The sequence below is a fragment of the Taudactylus pleione genome, unplaced genomic scaffold, assembly GCF_031769625.1.
Source record: "Taudactylus pleione unplaced genomic scaffold, aTauple2 ptg000671l, whole genome shotgun sequence".
Lineage (NCBI taxonomy): Eukaryota > Metazoa > Chordata > Amphibia > Anura > Myobatrachidae > Taudactylus > Taudactylus pleione.
In genome coordinates, this window is record NW_028285073.1 from 3,058,249 (window position 1) to 3,078,905 (window position 20,657).

The window sequence follows — 20,657 nt, forward strand, 5'->3', positions numbered from 1 at the left end:
CAGGAATAAAAATAGACTCAAAGAAAAACAAGAAAAAATGTATTCCTATTTGGGGCACTCATAGGATCATATATTGTATTGATATAATTAATTAATCCTCTAGAGTATAAGAATAAAGACTACTGCTCAAATGACATAAAATATAACTTTTATTTCATATTTATTTTAAAAAAGCAAGCAAAATATTAAAATGTGAAAAAATGAAAAAATCAAATGGTGATAAATTATCTTGTTTGTAATATAATATGTAAGATCTCTATCTAAGATCGTATGTTATACTGGGTTGTCAGATTTAGATAGGTTTCATGAAGACCCACAGATACAGATATACAATAATTAATAAAGTAGTTTGAGATCTAACTGATCCTACAATATTCACAGATTTCAAAAATGTTGTTGACTGGACTATCCTATCGCAATCATTGGCAACATGGGTCCACATTTAACAAATGGTCACAATATGACCATCACAGCCAGAAAAATATATACAACACATATATGTCCTCCGTGGAGACTCAATTACCAGTTGTCTCATTAAAAGGAATATTATGGAGAGTCCAGGGAATCTCTACTGGAATTAATTTACCATAATCACTATATCCACCAGAGATATATAAATTCTTTGTATTTCACAGATCATATAGAATTGCACTGTTTTTAATTTATTAATGGATAATCAATTGTAATTACTTCCTGTTATATTGTAGCAGGAGTAGCGCAGTATGTCAATATTGTCACTATTCACAAAGTATCTCCTTATTTTCTGGGTGTAGATGTTAAACCCATTTAGATTCATGTATCTCCTGTTGGGAATTTAATTAACCCTCTGTAGGGTCCACACAATTATACACGACTGAACAAACCACGTGGAGTGGTCAGCGTCTCTCCCCAGTTTCTGTATCTAAGAGGACGGACATTCACAATAACAATTATAAATATGAAGCCCTTGTGGCATTTCAAACATAACCTTAATCGGACCCAGTGTAGCTACTAAACATATGTTGTAGCCTGATGTAACATCACATATATTCGTAAGATCTCATCATATAGATTAGAACTGTTAAAATCAGGCACATGCTGTCAGGCGCGTGCTGCTACCCTGACGTACGTTTCGCACTGAGCTTAATCATAGGAGCAACCCGACGGCTGGGGTGCTTGCTTCTTTATTCACCTTTAGAACCAATTACATCTCCGGGATTTGATAGATGGAGATGTAAGCCTATCAGCGCTGTTGTTTATCCAACTCATAATAGATGTTTTACTTATTCAGAATAAAATAGGATAAAATAAAATGAATTAAATTATTCTTTGATATCGATTGACTTATCAGTGGAGAGTCCTTGATGTTGATTTCTATTAATTAATAACCATTCACCATGTCCTTCAGTTATTTCTCATATTATGATATTATATATATGTTTTTAGAGATATATCTAATAGACAACTGTCATAAAATAAAAGAGGTTGAAAATACAGATGAAATTAAATTACTTCTCAGCCTTATATATTAATGTGAATAAATGTCAATAATAATAAATAACAACTATAATTAATTATATGTGAAGTATTAATAATAATTAATAATAATTTTTATATAAAGAAAAAAAAGGAAAAAAGTGAATAAATCGATTGTTATACCCTTATTTGATCTTTGGTAAGATTAAAAAATATATTAGATAAATGAAAACTAATTATTTGTGTAAAAAATATCTATGAATTTATAAATGTTTGACTAATCGTGTTATAAGAATTATGATTACTGTTCCATAATTAAAATATAGTGTCTAAAGAAAGTGCAATATTCCAAAGTCCAATCAATTAATTAGTCCTGGTAAAAGAATTAAAATTAATGTAGTGTAAGTTCTATATTAAATTATGTTCAATTAGATTATATTATACATTTTCCTAAAAGTGCAATATACAAGTGTCATATCAAATTCATTCCAAAAAGACATTATAATTGATATATTCATTTAATCCAGTTGGTTGTAGACTCCCAAAAAGAAAAGTCCATTGGCTTTCTCGTTTTAATAATTCTTGTGTAAGGTCACCACCTCTTATACCTAAATGTATTTGTTCTATGCCAAAAACCTTTAATACTTCGGGACTTCTGTGATGTTTATCACAAAAATGCCTGGCCACTGATGTGAGCTGTTTACATTTTTCAAGATCCCTTTTGGAATTCCTAATGGATCCTACATGCTCCAACACCCTCTGTTTTAATGGTCTAGTAGTCATGCCAATATAATGCATATCACATGGACATGTGATACAGTAAATGACTCCAGATGTTCTGCAGTTGATTAAATCTTGGATTTGGTGTGTCTTGCCATACCTATCCTTGAATTCCTTAGTTTTTTGCATAAATTTACACGCTTTACATCCTCCACATTTGAAGGAACCCTTTGTTTCCAGGGTTTTCCTCTTCCTCTTAACAAAATGGCTATGTACCAGCTTATATTTGAGGTTTGCTGAACGTCTCCAACTTAAAGATTCTTTTGACCCTAGTACTAGGTCTTGATCTAATGTAAGCACATGCCAGTGTTTGTTAATGATTTCCATAATTTGTCACCATTCCATGCAAAAATCTCCAACGAATCTAATTACTTCTGATTTAATTTTCTGTTCCTTTCTATATAGAAGGGAATTCCTATCTTTCATGGTGACTCCATAACGTGCCTTTTTAATTTCCCTCCTACTGTAACCCCTATGTATTAATCTTTGTGTGAGTTCCTGTGATCTACTCTGAAACTGTGCCTCACTGGAGCAGTTCCTTTTGAGACGTAAAAATTCTCCCTTAGGTATACCCTTCAATACCGGAGGGAAATGTGCACTATTTTTGTGTAGGACACTATTAGTCGCGGTTTCTTTTCTATAAAGATCCGTGGATATTTGGCCATCTTCCATCTTTTTAATTCTCAAGTCCAGGAAGGTTACCTCATTCTCACTCATTTCATAGGCCAATTTTAGATTTAAATCATTGTTGTTCAATAATTCAATAAATTCTATTAGTGTCTTCTTGGAGCCATCCCATAGTAACAAGAGGTCGTCTATCTATCTCATCCATATGAGCACATATTTGGTATATTTCTCATTTTGCTCATTGAGTACCATAGTTTCCTCCCACCATCCTAGGTATATATTGGCATACGTGGGGGCACACGCTGCCCCCATCGCAGTCCCACGAATCTGTAAATAGAATTTATCGTTAAATACGAAAAAATTCTTGGTCAAGACAAAAGTGAGCAAAATCATCAAAAACTGGTTAAATTCTGTCATACTTTCTTTAGCAAGGAAGAACTTTATGGCCTCTATGCCTTTCTCATGTTTTATACTGGTATACAGTGATTCCACATCACATGTAACCAGTAGCACATCAGAGTCCACATGTATTTGATCCAGTCTTTGTAAGACATCCATAGTGTCCTGTATATAAGAAGGGAGACTGTGCACAAAACCTCTAAGATGTTTATCTAGAAATTGGCTCGCTTTTTCTGTTAATCCCTTAATTCCAGATAGAATTGGGCGTCCTGGGGGTTGTTGTTCATTTTTATGGATCTTGGGTAACATATATTAGGTTGCCACAACCGGATTTGTCACAGTTAGAAAGTCTCGTTCTGTTTTGGTGATGATCCCATTTTCATATACTCTGTTTATAAGATTCTCATATTGTTTCTTATATTCTTCCATGGGGCTCAGTAATAGATGTTTATAGCATGTTACATCATTAAGTTGTTTCATGGCTTCCATTATATATTGTTCTCTCCCCCAGAGAACAACATTGCCTCCTTTGTCAGAAGGTTTGATTATTACTCCTTCCCAGGATTGAATCTCTTTTAGTGCCACAATTTCCTCTTTTTTCAGATTTGTTATCCTTTTCTGAAATCTAGACTGATCATCCCATAGTTTGTCCAGATCACGTGAGACTAAATTCATAAATGTCCCTACTTCTGGACAGATGTTACCAGATGGACAAAAGTTACTCCTCTTTTTGCATATATATCTCGAGGTGGTTTCAGGTATATCAGATTCTGTGGCCAGTTCTTCTAAATCTGAGATAGCTTGGAGTTCATCACTTGCAAGTTCAATTTCAGAATCAATTGGGTTTTCTATGTTCGTTCTTTCTATTGGTGATGATTCAGCAAAATATTTCCTAAGAAGGAGCCTCCTCCCGAATAGGTGGAGATCCTTCTCCCATTTGAATCTGTTGAAGTGTGTTTCTGGAGAAAAAGTCAGACCTCTACTCAATACATCTATATGTCTATCACTTAAAACAATATCTGTCAGATTTATTACCCTAAGTTTATCATCTTGTCCACTCCACGTGGTTTGTTCAGTCTTGTATAATTGTGTGGACCCTAAAGAGGGTTAATTAAATGCCCACAAGAGATACATGAATCTAAATGGGTTTAACATCTACACCCAGAAAATAAGGAGATACTTTGTGAATAGTGACAATATTGACATACTGCACTACTCCTGCTACAATATAACAGGAAGTAATTACAATTGATTCTCCTTTAATAAATTAAAAACAGTGCAATTCCATATGATCTGTGAAATACAACATTTACAATCTGATTAAAAACATTAGGGAGAGATGTGAATTACGCTAAGTGAGAAGTATTACATTATACTTAGGGACACTGAAATACCTCTGAATAAACAGTAATAATATTATACTACTTATAACTATGACAACTAGACATATGATTTTATTTAACCATATGGTGAATATGAGATTAATTAACAGGGGTGCAGCAACAACTATTTAAGCGGCTATATACAATCCCGTTTTGAGGCACTAAATCATGCAGATCATTATAAGTATTACTTTGACTTGTGCACTGTTGGAGAATTTATATATCTCTGGTGGATATAGTGATTATGCTAAATTAATTCCAGTAGAGATTCCCTGGACTCTCCATAATATTCCTTTTAATGAGACAACTGGTAATTGAGTCTCCACGGAGGACATATATGTGTTGAATATATTTTTCTGGCTGTGATGGTCATATTGTGACCATTTGTTAAATGTGGACCCATGTTGCCAATGATTACGATAGGATAGTCCAGTCAACAACATTTTTGATATCTGTGAATATTGTAGGATCAGTTAGATCTCAAACTACTTTATTAATTATTGTATATCTGTATCTGTGGGTCTTCATGAAACCTATCTAAATCTGACAACCCAGTATAACATACGATCTTAGATAGAGATCTTACATATTATATTACAAACAAGATAATTTATCACCATTTGATTTTTTCATTTTTTCACATTTTAATATTTTGCTTGCTTTTTTAAAATAATTATGAAATAAAAGTTATATTTTATGTCATTTGAGCAGTAGTCTTTATTCTTATACTCTAGAGGATTAATTAATTATATCAATACAATATATGATCCTATGAGTGCCCCAAATAGGAATACATTTTTTTCTTGTTTTTCGGTGATGCATATCAGTCAGCAAAACAAATGACATCTGGTTGGGTCTGAAAGAACTGTCTACAATGAGTGACTTGTCTATGGTGACTTTCTGATACAGTCACCATTCAGAGAATGGTGGATGATTATTTTAGGTATAGCATCCAAATAGGCATGTCAGAAAGTACGTTTCACTGCTGGCAGGAAAAAGAGGCAATTTGTAATCCCTTACACAAACTGGCTTTGCCTTACTTAAGTGGCCCACCCTCCAGTGTGTACTCTGAAACAGTTTTTAGCGCAGCCGGGAACCTTGTCAGTGATCGCCGTATGATATTACTTCCCCAAAATGTGGAAAAGATGATCATCAAAATGAATTACAAATTCCACGAGGAAGACCTTTACCAGCAATTAATAAAACAAAAAATACAGAAGCATCTGTAATGGTGGATTTCAGCAGGGACAAATTAATATTGTGAGAAGAAGAGGATGTACACACTGTTGGAGATGATGATGATGATGACATCTGATCTTCCCTATGTTGTAAAGCCAGTTTGTGTATGGGATCATTGCCACCAATGTCCACTGTGCATTGGCAGCTTGTTTTGTGGGGGGGTCAAACAAACCAATCATTTCAGCCACAAGTAGCAGTCACTGTAGCTGAAGTGATTGGTTTGTTAAGCTGTGAATGTCCTGTTTCATATATACAACATAAGGGTGGGTGGGAGGGCCCATGGACAATTCCATCTTGAAACCTCTTTTCTTTGCATTATGTGCTTTTTCAGGCATTGCTGTCTGACCTTTTAAATTTTATGGTTTATGAATGTCCAGAAATTGTAATGGCCACAGACAGTGTCTCTCTGCATGCCCCTTTCATTTTTTTTAAAGAAAATTCTGAACCACCAAATTGATGGGGTGGGCGGAGAACTACAGGCTGCTTTCCTCTGATGTAAACAGCAAGTCTTTGTCCCATTATCCCTAACAACCTCCCTGAGTACAAACTAGTAAACGTCTGTTTACAGTATGTTCTAGCAGCATCTCCACAAGCAAGGCCACCTAATTTTTTTTTTTATTAGATCATGATGTTTAAAAAAATTAAAAACCTCCTCCAGATTAAAGATGTCTTTTAGGAACTGAAAAACTTGATCCTAGATTGATCTACCCTCATACTTTTTTTTTAAAGAATCAAAATATTAAATTAAATAAATTAAAATCTAATCATTCCTTCTGTCCTTTCCCTGTCTTCAGTCCATAAACATTCCAACTCTGTTGGGTATCTGACCTAGTTAAGGAAAACATTCTTGGTTTTTAAAATTCCTAGGGGTTGTATAGTTTATTAAACTGCCATCCTGTCTACCACTGCAATGCCACTCTGTGCCTTGTTTGAAGCTGAACTGCCACATGTTAGTGCTCTGAATATGCTAAAATGATCACCATCAGTTTTTTTTTTAGTACTCCGAATGCATATTATGCCACATCATACTTCCTCCAATACACATTATTCCACATCATACTGCCCCGAGAACACACTATGCCACATCGTACTGCCTCCAATAAACATTATGTCACATCGTACTACCTCCAATACACATTATGCCACATCGTACTGCCCCCAGAACACACTATGCCACATCGTACTGCCTCCAATACACATTATGGACCTGATATAGAGCTGCAGGCAATGCCAATGTTCACATAGTTGAGCAATTTTTTGCAACTTCTTCTTTTGCAATTCCTAAAAAACCCTAAAGCACTTTTGTGATGGAGAAGCATGATATCAGATATGTTGTGGAAAGTGATGGGTGTTCCTGGGTGGTGACTGGGAGGTGGCTAAAATGCATGAAAATCTTGTCCGTTCAGTGGGAACATTATGAGAGTTGTGGGGGCCTGTCAATGAAAGTGGCTACATACAGAGATGAGGTAATGCCCCTGTACTAGTGGCCATATGGTAATGTTCCCATAGTAATGCCCCTGTAGTGCCCAAATAGTAATGCCCCTGTAGTCCCCATATAGTAATGCCCCTGTAGTGCCCATGTAATAATACCCCTAGTAATGCCCCTGTAGTGCCCATTTAGTAATGCCCCTGTAGTGCCCATTTAGTAATGCCCCTGTAGTGCCCCCTAGTAATGCCCCTGTAGAGCATCCTGGTAATGTCCCTGTAGTGCCTATGTAGTAATACCAATAGTTATGCCCCTGTAGTGCCCATTTAGTATTGCCCATGTACAGCCTCCTGCTAATGCCCCCATAGTGCACCCTGGTAATGCCCCCATAGTGCCCCCTGGTAATGCTCCTGTAGTCCCCCTGGTAATACCCCCATAGTGCCGCTTACACACACACAAAAAAAAATACTTACCTTAAACCCCGCTCCTGTGACCGCCGCCGTTGGGTCCACCTGGTTGCTCCTTGGCACTATGGGAGAGACATCATGACGTGTCTCCCATAGTGCCTGTGGGGAGAACCGGAAGCTGGAGTTCAGGAGAGAACTCCAGCCTCCGGCTAGCGCGGCACTGCAGGGAAGAGCCAGGCGCCCTCTGGTAATAAAATCTCAGCAGGCACCCACCTTAGAGTCTCCCTGCGGCGCCGGATTGGAGGTCACTGATGCCGGGTGTAGCAACGCACCTGCTGCACGTGCACCTCCAGCCCCCCCTAGTTGCGGCCCTGCCAATATACTTTGTAGTGCCCCGGGAACACAGTTTGCCATATTGTAGTGCCCAGGGTACACATTATACCACATCATAGTGCTCCGTGACACGTTATGCCACAAAGTACCCCCAATACACATTATGCCACATTATAGTGCCCCAATACACATTATACCACATTTCAGTGCCCCAATACACATTATGCCACATTATAGTGCTCCGATACACATTATGCCACATTATAGTGCTCCAATACATATTATACCACATTGCAGTGCCCCAATACACATTATACCACATTATAGTGACCCAAGACACATTATGCTACACTATAGTGCCTTCAATACACATTATACCACATTGTAGTGCCCGTGATACACATTGACGCTTTATCAGGGGATTTGCTTTATCAGTCCAAGTTAGAACCCCTTGTATGTGGAACATATCTCACCACTGGCAGTGGTGTGTATTTGTGAGGTAGGGGAGTTATGGAGGATACAACTTTAAAAGCTTGCCCAAGTATATGCCCCCGAGGGTACTACACTCCTTGTACTGAGAGTGCCCAAGAACTTTTACCACTGGAGAGCAAGGGCGGGATGTACTAAATGGAAAATGCAGTAAAAACCCAGTTTTCGGGGATTTACTAGCACTTTCCGTATGCATCATCACCTGACTGCTGGGTCTACGATGCTGAGGGAACACCAGCTTTTGCTGGTGTTACCCTATTGAAGCCTATGGGCTTCTATCGCATCGTGCTGCTATGAGGGATTCGATTGGATCCCTCCCAGCATGCCCCGCGGCCTCTGCATCACTCTGCACATGCACAGATGGACTCCCGTGTCATAAACCCGGAAGTACACGGCACAGCGCACATTGCAAAGGACAACTCTTATTGGAAGAGCTGTCCATTGTGCTACTGATCCCATTTTTTAGTGCATATGCGATCAGTAGGGATGCAAAGCATGGTGGAATGTACTCTGCAAGTGAGAAGCAGGAAGGGGGGTGGACAAAGCAGCCCTGTCTGGGCTGCTTCAGAGTGTCTGGGGCAAGACAGTCTCCCACTCCTAATAAATATGGCAAGTCCAAAGGGCTTGGGTCCTACTCTGTGTCAGTGGGAACTATCAGGAGTCACTCTGCCAGCACAGCAGTGCTGGCAGAGATGTGCAGTTTGGTTCTCCAGAAATCCAAATCCACATGAATTTCGTAAATCCGAGTCGCGGTACTAATCTCCTGAGGAGATCCGGGTAAATCAGGGTGGCGGTTTTGATCATTTTGCGGTTCAGAATTCAGATTTTAAATCCGAATTTGGTGTTTTGGATTGCATAAATGATATGATTTTAGCTGTTTTTAAAACTTTTAATCTATTTTTTAATTTAAAAAATCCACATCCAAAACCTTGAAGGAGATACAGATCCAAAACCAGAACACCGGTGTCGGCACACATCAATATAAAAAAAATATATATATATGTATGTGTGTGTGTATAGACACACTACATTAAAATTTGTTGTAAGACTGCTGCATCTCCTCAATGCGTAAGTTCAGACGTGTACCAAGGCAAGGGAGATGGGATAGCCTTAGGAGGAGAGGACCAGGGGAGCAGAGGGGCAAAAGTTTGCTTGATCTTGATTTTCAGTATGAATACAAACCGTGAACGCGGCCTCACAATCTTTCTGACTTTTTGGTTTTTAAGCAGGAGGTGTCAGAAAACTTAAATAATTAAAATCAGAAGATTATGCCTTACTGCCATGCTCAGGATTCTCCATGTCACTTTGGTTTCCAGTAGGATTCCAATGACTACAGGAGAAAAGGAGGAAGAAGTTAAGGTGTAAAGATAGAAGATGTTCAAGAAAAAAGGGGTAACGGGTTCAGGACATGGTTGCTGACTTACTGGTTTCTCCTTCCTGGAGGGAGCAGTCATATCGGCATAACGGAGGCGTGGTCTGCGCAAGGGCATTTTGGCCCCACCCCCACTACACAATGCCAATATTACAGACATTGTGAAACAGGGGACAGGGCCAAAATTATACAATTCAGCATGAATCGCGTCACCGGCCTCCCCCCGATGTGGGGGTTTCTCAAGTAATCAATGTGGGGTCGGCAGCCATTGGAAGGCTTGTCTGCCTTTCTGGGGGAACAGAAGCGGCACCCGATTTTCGGGAGGCTCCCTGCCGAATCGGGAGGGTAGGCAAGTATGGTTCAGGAAAGAGGGTGGCGGGGGCACAGAGGAAAAATGCAGGGGTGTATCTATAATGGGTGTGGGGCATATGGGCCCCTGGGTCCAGAGGGGCCTACACCACACACCCTGCACCTATAGTCTTATACCTACCTTTCCACTGTGCTGCTTTGCAGCGCTGAGCCGGCGGTGCAGATCACAAAAAATCACTGGGGAAATGTTGGTGGCCATTTTCCCAGTAACCTATGCATGTGCAGTACTAGTGTCCCTGGGAAAATGGCACAGACTAAGCCAGAATCTACAGTGCACTGTGGGACCACCGGAGAGAAGAGGTGGCCCCCACTGAGTCACCACATGGGCCCCCTCCTCTCTTACAATGCCCCTGGAAAGATGGGTAGCATAAGCAAATGGAAGAAGTAAGTGGGGGGAGGTCACAGGTGTAGCTGAAAACAGACAGACATACAAACACTAAATAGGAGCCTTATTAGGTTGGTGAGTAGGAATAAACTTACTGTACTTAAACTGTCATGTGCGGGAAACAGGAAAGAGCAGAGGTCCAGATGTGATGGCTGGAATGAAGAGAGCATAGCAAAGGGTCATGGGATGCACCATGTGAAGATGAAGAGCTACGCTACCAATGGGAATACAGTAACTGCATGCTGCCTCTGGCATCTGTTCAACCACCAGGAACCAGGTGGGCGATCCCGGCGGTCAATCACTCGAATTGTGGAATATAAAATCATGGGCAGTCTGCTCCTGGCAGTGCCTCCTGTCCTATATCGCACTCTCCACCGGCTCTAGCCATGCCACAACCCTGACAGCAACCTATTGGAAATTAGCTTGTATCAGTCAAGTTAGACATTGAAAGAGAGTGGAAGGTTTCTGATCATAGTTATATATACATATATATACAGTCAGCTGCATAAATATTGGGACATTGACAGTATTTTCATATTTTGGCCTCTATTCACCACCACAATGGCTTTGAAATGAAACAAACGAAATGTGCTTTAACTGCAGACTTTCAGATTTAATTTGAGGGTAATTACATCCAAATCAGGTGAACGGTGTTGGAATTACAACTGTTTCTACTAATGTGCCCAGCTATAACGTGGCATCACAGCGCTATCTCTCACGCCACGCTTGGCGTGCCACACACCATGCCATGAGTCGCGCCACAAAGAAAGTTTATTAGTGAAAAAAGTCATTACGTGTAATACAACATTTTGCCCACCAGATATCACTTTTCCTAAACTACATAGCGCATGCGTCTGATTTCATTACGTGTAATACAACATTTTGCCCACCAGGTGTCACTTTCCAATGTACCATACGGTATGTTCTGTATCACCGGCCGATGATTGTTTGACAGAAGCTTAGACATTAGACTTTACAAACTACAGAACTCTAGTAATGGGTGAAGCGTGTGGCCTAGCGGTCTAATGCCTAGTCTCACTGCTTCTCCTCTCTTCTTGTTCCGTGGGTTCGAGACCTTGAAAATACAGTATGTTTTTTTAATTTATTTTTAAAATCTTCACTTAAAATATTCAGTATTCAATACAGTACATGTGGAGCGCATGTCTGCCCAGTGCTTCAGGAGTCAAACAGCGAAACTAGGATTTTTATTATTGTACATACAGTACTGTACCTTAGAACGCAAACTTGCATCAATGCCGGCGCTGACATGAACGCGGACATTATAGTGATTTATTATGACCATCAAGTGGCAATGGGCCCTGTTAAAGAGACTGGTTTCTGTATATCAAACTGACTGCGCGTTTAAACCGCAAAATTGCGTCAATGTCTGCGCGTGCCCAGTGGTCAGATTTTAATCACAATGGAATGTGTGCCCCATGTCCAGTGGAGCCAAGCCATACATTAAGTAGCGCTATTTTATGGCGCATGCCCAGTTGTCTGTATTGCTAACAGTACTGTTGAATTTTCACACTAGTGCCATTCTGCACTGTCCGAGACTTACAGTACCGCACAGTATACACAATAGTAAATTCATTACTACAAAAGGTGCTACAGTAGTGGACTAACAGCAGTTTGTAGGGCAGATGCAGAGCGCAAACTTACGTCAATGAAAATGCTGTCCTAGACTTGGTAACATTAGTAATTTAATATGTTTAGTAACTGATAGTTGACTGTGTATAAGAGAGGGGTCTCTATAGTACAAACTGACTCGGCGTTTAAACCGCAAAATTGCGTCAATGTCAGCACAGTTTGCGTTGTGGTAACTTATAGCCAGTTCTGATGGGTTACGGTACAAATAGGATCTCTGGCTTGTGCCCAGTGGCGGGGTTGCAATGCATTGCAAGTGGTGCTGCGCCATAGCCATACCCTTGTAGCGCTATGGCATACAGTATGGAATATCATACTGTACAGTACCGGGTCATGATTGAAAAGTCACAGGGTCACAGTGAAAGTGTGTTATTATTACACTGACTGTGTAATAATAATATTAAAAATAAAAAGTATAACCTTGACTGTCTAATAATAATGAAAAGCTTCATTATTAAGCTTCCTGGTTTCGAACCCGGGTTGTACAGACGTCTGCAATGTAGAAGTTCGATTTCTTACCTCTACGCTACAGACGCCTGAGTACTATACTTCATCGTATGGTACTGTAGATGTCACATAAAGTACTGTAGAGGACTAGGAGAGACTTGTGAGCAAGGGCTTAGGTGATCCATCTTGCTTACACTTCTCTCCTTATGTTTGAGACCTTTATAATTTAATTTATTTTTTTAATGTTCACTATAATACTGTAGTTCAGTCTTGTTGTAGATGTGCCCAGCTACAGTACTGTAGTTTGTTGCTCCATACGGTATGCCATACAGTATACCGCATTGCTAGTTGCGCGCTACACTGTGGCGTATTGAGTCTCATAGCAGTGCGCATGCCCAGTTGTCTGTTATAATACGGTACTTATAACTGTAGTTGTAAGTAAAATACGGTAGACATTGTAGTGATTCCATGACTCTAGGAACTACAGTACAGTAGATGCAGTAGTCTAGGGGGCTAATGCCTAGCCCTACTGCATCTACCATTTTCTTGTCCCGCTGGTTCAAGACCTTTAAAGTACATACTGTATACGGTAATTTTATTTTGTTTTAAATCTTCACTAATACAGTACATTATCCAGAAATTCTGGTATTTCTATGCCACAGTACTTTGACCAAAAAGTCTAACCTTGTTAATAAAAAATAAAAAGTGTAACCTTTCAAGCTTCGAACCCGCAAAAGGGTTGCACAGGCAGCGTAATGTATTGGTTTGATTATTTACCATTACACTACAGCCGCCTGCAATACCAAGTTTGCACCTGGCTTGAGTGTTTCCTACAATACTGTACATCATCGTATCTCAGGCGCATGCCCAGATCTACTGTATACCCATTTAGCGCTTTTTTTTTTTTTACTAAACTCAGTACATTTTATATATTAGGGGGTAAATGTACTAAGATGGTAGTGCTATTAAGTGATGTTGCCCATAGCAACCAATCTGATTCCAGGTATTACTGTACAGTATCTTCTAGAAGGTGCTACTGTAGATAAAGTACAGTAGAATCTGATTGGATGCTATGGGCAACATACAGTACAGTAACTTCTTAAATAGAACTCCCATCTTAGTAAATTTACCCCTACAAGTTTCACTTTTTCCCCCCAATGTTTTTTCTTCCGCCCCCCAAAATGAAAGTGAATTTTTAGTGTGTTCTGACTTTTTTAAAAAAAAGTTACTCAGTTTACAGTACCTTTAGGGGACGTTGAAGGCTTCCCGCAACATTGCACCCCAATTCACCAAATTTTTCCGCCTGCTATTCATACAGTAGGCAAAACTTTTTAACATACTGTCTTACTGTACATTGCATTGACTTCCCACCTACAGTAGGCAGAAAAGCTTTCAAATTGAATACAGCGATAATTTTACGCCTGGCAAAATGACGTAATCTCCCAAACTGTTTTTAGCCAATCCCGTGTTTTTGCTCCAATGGGTGAAAAAGTGCCAACCAATGTTCTCCCAACTGTCATCTCACAGGCTGTGTTTGAAAAATGACAGTTGGGAGCTGAATGACTGACACCTTATCACTTTTTTATCACTTCTCACTGTCTAACACTGCTTAGTACAGTAAATAGACCCCCTTGGAGTGAAAATACCAGATCGGCTAAAAAAAGTAAATAGACCACCCCTAAATTGAAAACGTCCCTCAGTGTATACAGTACTGTATGTCTACTGTACTGTATTCTACTGTAAGTGCCGGGCAGCTGTGAAATCACTGTGATGGGCAACAGGGATACTGTACAGTATATGACTGTGGGCATCAACCCCCATCGGCCGGCGCGCCCCTGGTGAGTGAAATCCTGGCAAATAGGATGATACACCCCTGCATCTGTGTGTTATTGACTTTTTGTACAGTACCTTTTTAATGACAGATGCACGTGTTGGGTCTCAGGCGCACTTAAAGACTGAATTACATACAGTACAAACATTAATTGTATAAATTAATGACAATTTTTATTTAACCTACAGTAACATGCTTTACAGAGGGGGGGGGGCGGGGGAACTTCTTTAGCTTTCCACTCCTGTAGTCCTCTACTGTCACACGCTTCTTTCTTCTGCCGCTGGCATGTCCTGGATTTCCAAGCTGGACACGGACATGACTACTGTACAGTACCTACAGTAGGAGGAAAGAGATGACATGAGAACAGTCCTTCCTCAATGCTGACCAATACGCCCTACTGGACCGAGGACTACACAAAAAGAGTTGGCTTTTAATTTAAAATCATCACTGGCACTTTTGGCCTCAGATCCAGAGTTTCACCTATACCAGGTGCAGACTCTACCGTGCATCAGAGTGCAAGGTCCACTGTACACCCTGAAGAAAGGAGGATAGGCAGAGACAAACAGACAGTAAAAGACAGACACACAGGTTCTCACCGGAGATGCTCTTGTTCTTCATCCTGCTTGATCCCACACACCCTGTACTGTAGGAGAGAGAATCCGCTGTGCAGAGCCCTTCCCTGCTCTAACAGTGTCACACTAATCCACTTCTCCACATTAATATATGCCCTAACTAACCAGACTAACAATTTTATTAATAACTACAGTAATTTGTATTATACTGTAATTAAGCCTGGTGGTGAAATACTGTAAGCAGTGCCCCTAGGCCCACAGCCCATAATATAACGATAAAAAAAAAAAACATGAAACAAGACATTATTTGGGTGCCCCACATGGAGGTGAACACCAGCTGTCTGAATACGATAACAGAGCACTAACATTACCAAAAATCTCACCTTATCCTGATGTCGAAGGGACCGCCGCTCTAATCATACTGGAGATGTACAGTAGAAGCCTGTCTCTCAATTCATGGTGCACCCACTACTGTATGTCTGCAACTATGGATGTGGATGTTGAAGCAGCCACTACTACTGTACTGTATATGAACTAAAGGAACCTGAAAACTTGGAATAATCGATGTCCTGATGGGAAGCATTTTCTCACAAATGGCACCATACAGCAATCTACTATTTTTTCTTGGAAGAAGGTCTTATCCATGATGCCTAAAGAGATGAGAAATTGTCAGCAACAAGCGTACACTGTACAGGACTGTAAATAATTTTTAGAACAAGCATTACTGTACTGCACCTTCAAAAATATAGATCGGTCCTGCACCCCAACGAGATATACCTCCCCATACATGGACTTTTAACAGATGCTTCGGACTTGGTTTAAGTGAGAGATGTGCACGGTGTCAGAAGGACAGTCTTGAGAACCTCTCGAGAGAAACCAAAGTTTCATCTGTGAAAATGACGTCATTAAAATTCTCTCCACTATCTATCCACCGTCGTGCTTGTTCAACTCTCTTTACTTTATTAACATCCCTTATCATGGGATTTATCCTGTGAAATAAAAACAAGTTTTAGTTTACTGTCATGTAAAATCAGTGCATTATTAATATACAGTATATATATATATATTTTACAGTATGTACAGTACCTTGTAGGGCCAAAAGTCCATCCCAGTTCCTTACGCATCCGTTTGATGCTGGAACAGGAGATGTCCAGGTCACATTCTGCTTTTAGAATACGTTTTATTTGTAAAGCTGTACGCTCATCATCCTCACAAGTCAATTTGTGCACAATCTTTTTGACGCTCCTACGGTAGAACACATACAGAGCATATAGCAATTATTGGACAGTTAGTGTTGAAATTGGAACACAATACAGTACCAATCTAGCAACATACAGTATACTGTAATAAAAAAAGGTTGATGTAAAGTACCTACCATGTGCATTTAGAAGGAAATCTATATCTGGTCCGCGTTCTCTCAAATGCATGATAGCGCACAGTCTGTAAACTAACAAGAACACCACACTCTTTCAGCCAGGCATGGATCTGTCGTGTTGTTTTGTGTTCTTTTTTCATGCTTGCAATTATCTTGCTGATGGCTTTGCTGATTTTTGCCATGTTTGACGACAAAATCTGTGTAAAGAACAAGAGAAATACGTTACAGTACTGTTGCTGTGTATACAGACTGAGTACAGTATACAGTACATAATTTAATGTTCAGTTTCTTAAACACAGGGGGGTATTACATTCTTACTGTACATCAGCCGTAACATGTACAGTATAACCAGCTAGTAAATTTCATTTTGCAGGCTGTGTTTAATAAATGATAGTTTTGAGCTAATTTGTGATATATATTTCCCAATTTAATCTCACATCAAGCTTTCATACAGTATGCCCCTAAATACGCAAATATGCATCTACCGTATGAAGGAGACAAACAGGACAATAAACACAGCAATATTGCGACTGAAACTAAAATGGCCGCTGAGCAAAACAAGATGGCGACGGTCACTCATGGGAGACTATGAGGGGCAGCGGGAGGCTAGGGAATGATCGTTGTGTGTGTGATAGTTACTCCATACACAAATAAGCCTCTACGGGGATGTGTGAAGGACGGGGCATACCGAGGTAGCGGCACGATAAACACAGCAATATTGCCACTGAAACTAAAATGGCCACCGAGCAAAACAAAACGGTACCGTATATGCATTGAAAACTCGCTGCGCAAATCAGCGTCTAACACAGCAAACTGCAAAATGACCGTGAACCTAGCAAGCTCCCATACTTACAGTACCAGCGGGTTGATACTGTAGGAAACACCTGTAGAAGACCAGGGTACAGCAATGAGCAGCAACAACAACAGCAGCGACTTACAGTAGAAGTCAGGTAGTAGTAGTAGTAGTAGCAGTAGTAGTAGTAGCAGTAGCAGCAGCTCAAGGGTTCGTACTGTTGATACGTGCCGATGAGACAATCCGAGCAGCAAGTCCATACAGTTAAGTAGCAGATTCACAGTGTGGATAGCTAGTGCGGTCTGAGACGCTCTTTTATGCTACCAGAGACAAAAGAATTCCTTCCCGCAGAAAATCTTGCCGCTGATTGGTGTATTTGAAAAATGCACTTCCTTGTGGTCCAATGGCATGGCAGAGTTTCGGCGGCAAGGTTTTCTTTGTCTCTGGTAGCATAAAAGAGCGTCTCAGACCACACTAGCTATCCACACTGTGAATCTGCTACTTAACTGTACGGACTTGCTGCTCGGATTGTCTCATCGGCACGTATCAACAGTACGAACCCTTGAGATACTGTACTACTACCTGCAACACTGCCTGACTTGTAAGTCGCTGTTGTTGCTGCTCATTACCGTGATCTACCTCTGCAACTCTGCCTGACTTCCGAGTCACCTTTGTTGCTGTACCGTGAGCTTCTACAGCTGTTTCCTACAGTATCAACTCGCTGGTACTGTAAGTACGGTAGCTTGCTATGTTTTTGCAGTTTGCTGTGTTAGACGCTGATTTGCGCCTCATAGTTTCCCGTGACTGACCACCGCCATCTTGTTTTGCTCGGCGGCCATTTTTGTTTCAGTCGCAATATTGCTGTTTATCGTCCCGCTGCCTCGGTATGCCCCGTCCTTCACCCATCCCCGTAGAGGCTTACTTGTGAATCCAGTAACTATCACACACACATACCGATCGTTCCTAGCCTCCCGTTGCCCCTCATAGTTTCCCGTGACTGACCGCCGCCATCTTGTTTTGCTCGGTGGCCATTTTGTTTCAGTCACAATATTGCTGTGTTTAACGTGTGTTTGCATTATTGCACCACTTTGCAAATTTAACTTTGAGACTAGTGGTTTTAATGGTCATGTACACACTAAGTTTTGATTTATGTTATAAAAATAGCAAATTTGGTGCTGTACTTTACAGTACTGTACTGTATATCAGTTGAGATATTCACACATGTTATTACTGTTGAGCTGACACCTACTGTACCTTACCGTACAGTATATAATTAGGGAGTGTTTTTTATACACCTGTATTTATCATATTTATTATCTTGTGCCTCTATACAATCTCACAATAGTGGTTAGTGCTTAAACAGTTTTAGCGCTGTGTAATCTCCTATATTTACCTGTATATACTGTATAACACATGCACAGTCTTAGGAGACAGAAAGAGTACTGTAATTGTTTACAGTGTTGTAATGTGAAACATTTACTGTATACAGTACATGTATTTCCACTATTTTACTTAACATTGTATTTAGTGTCTTTATACTTGTGTATTTCAGAGTGCACCGAACTGTCAAAATGGTGAAAAGCAAAGGTTTTTACAACGGAAACAAATCTTGCCCACTTCCACTGACCAAAAGGCTGAGTGCACTAGTCCCACAACGGTCTACAAGCAAACCTTCCAAGAAGAAAACAGGTAAGGAAAATTTACAGGTACCTCTTCTAGTCAAGGCAAGGAAGAATGCAAAGGCGAAGAACAACACTTTGCAAGTGGACATCGGAGAAAATGGACCAGGGAATGTGGAGCAACCCATGAACGTCCCCAACCAGGAGGAAACACCAGTCATTTATGGGCCAGAAGAATTGGACACCTTTGAGCCTCTTGTTGAAGATGTATCCTGCTCACCAACTCGGCGAAAACTGTCATTCCAAGAAGATAACGCATGCACATGTAGCTGTGCAAGGATGGTGAGAGACCTCGTCGGAAAAGTTGGTCAACTGGAAGCGAAAATTGACAACTTGAAAGAAGAGCTGAAGGAAGGGCTGAAGGAGACCATTGCAGAAGCAATGAAAGAAGCAATCCGGCAAAGTAAAGAAGAATGGCAAGAGGCCGCTGCCCAGAGTACCAGGAAGAGACATGACCAGGCAATCCAGTATGAAATGGTCACACCGGATGAATTTGAGCCTGAGGAGAACGACGACGATTTCAACTTGGAGACTGACCCATCCTTCCACTTGCTACATATGGACAATACAGTAGCATCAGAGCACTTGGACATGACACCAGTGCCATCATGCAGCCTGTCTCAGTGGGAGAGTACACCAGTGGCATCACATCGCCTGCCTGAATGGTCAGTTGAAGAATCAAGGATCAACAATGCAAGCATGCCTGTACTTTCACCAGGAACGCCTGTCATGTCGAGCACGCCAGCAACACTGACTGTATTTGGAACACCCTTACCGGATATACCAATGGCTGTGATCAACATTGACAAGGACAATGAAATTTACAGAGCTGTGAATTGTGAGATGCATCAATATGCACAAGCAATATTTCTGGAACACGTGCCCTATGACCTGTATTGCAATTGGACGAAGCGGGTGAACTTTGATGGAAGTCAGAAGAAAGTGCCAATCCCCAACAATTTAAGAGAAGATATCCTCTCAAGATGCCGGACAAGATTCAGGATTGGAAAAGAAGAACTTACCCGGATAAAGGACACGCTGAATGGGGTGCTGCGCATGCCAAGGAAACATGCATGGAGGACAGTCACGCATACAAGTACAGATCTGCAATCAAGAAACACGACTTGAAGGGACTTGTCTGAAGACAGGAAGACCCGGCGCCGCCGCTGTCCAGGACGTGGCAGTGGCAGAAGAAAGAAGCTGAGGACAGGAGAGGACTAAAGGGGTGGAAAGCAAAAGAGCTAAAGAAGTTCCCCCCCTCAAAGCCTCTTCCACCATAACAGATAGGCCTTATGTGAGGCCAACGGAACATTAAACCAACCTACAGTAGACCAACAGGTCTGAAGAGAGGAAGACCCATGTGAAGAGAAAAGCGGACGACAGGAGAGGACTACAGGGGTGGAAAGCAAAAGAGCTAAAGCAGTTCCCCCCATCAAAGCCTCTTCCACCATAACAGGTACCGGTAGGCCCTCTGTGAGGCCAACTGTACTGTACATTAATTTATATTGTAGTTTGTTAGGCTGGTGAGATACAGTAGTATTAGTGTGACACTATTAGAGCAGGAAAGGGCCTTGCATGGCATATTCTCTCTCCTACAGGGACCTCTGTGTGGGATTGAGCGGGACAAAGAACAAGAGTATCTCCGGTGAG

At 40.8% G+C, this 20,657-nt stretch overlaps 1 protein-coding gene across 1 annotated transcript in view; it reads left to right on the forward strand.

Moving 5' to 3' along the window:
- Nucleotides 1-19,262, forward strand: part of MARCHF4 (membrane associated ring-CH-type finger 4) — a 274,704-nt gene extending 255,442 nt beyond the window's left edge. The window contains exon 5 of the mRNA XM_088455740.1: nt 18,881-19,262. Coding sequence (XP_088311866.1) covers nt 18,881-18,906 — 26 coding nt within the window. The 3' untranslated portion in view covers nt 18,907-19,262. The remainder of the gene's footprint in view (nt 1-18,880) is intronic.
- The last annotated feature ends 1,395 nt before the right edge of the window (nt 19,263-20,657 follow it).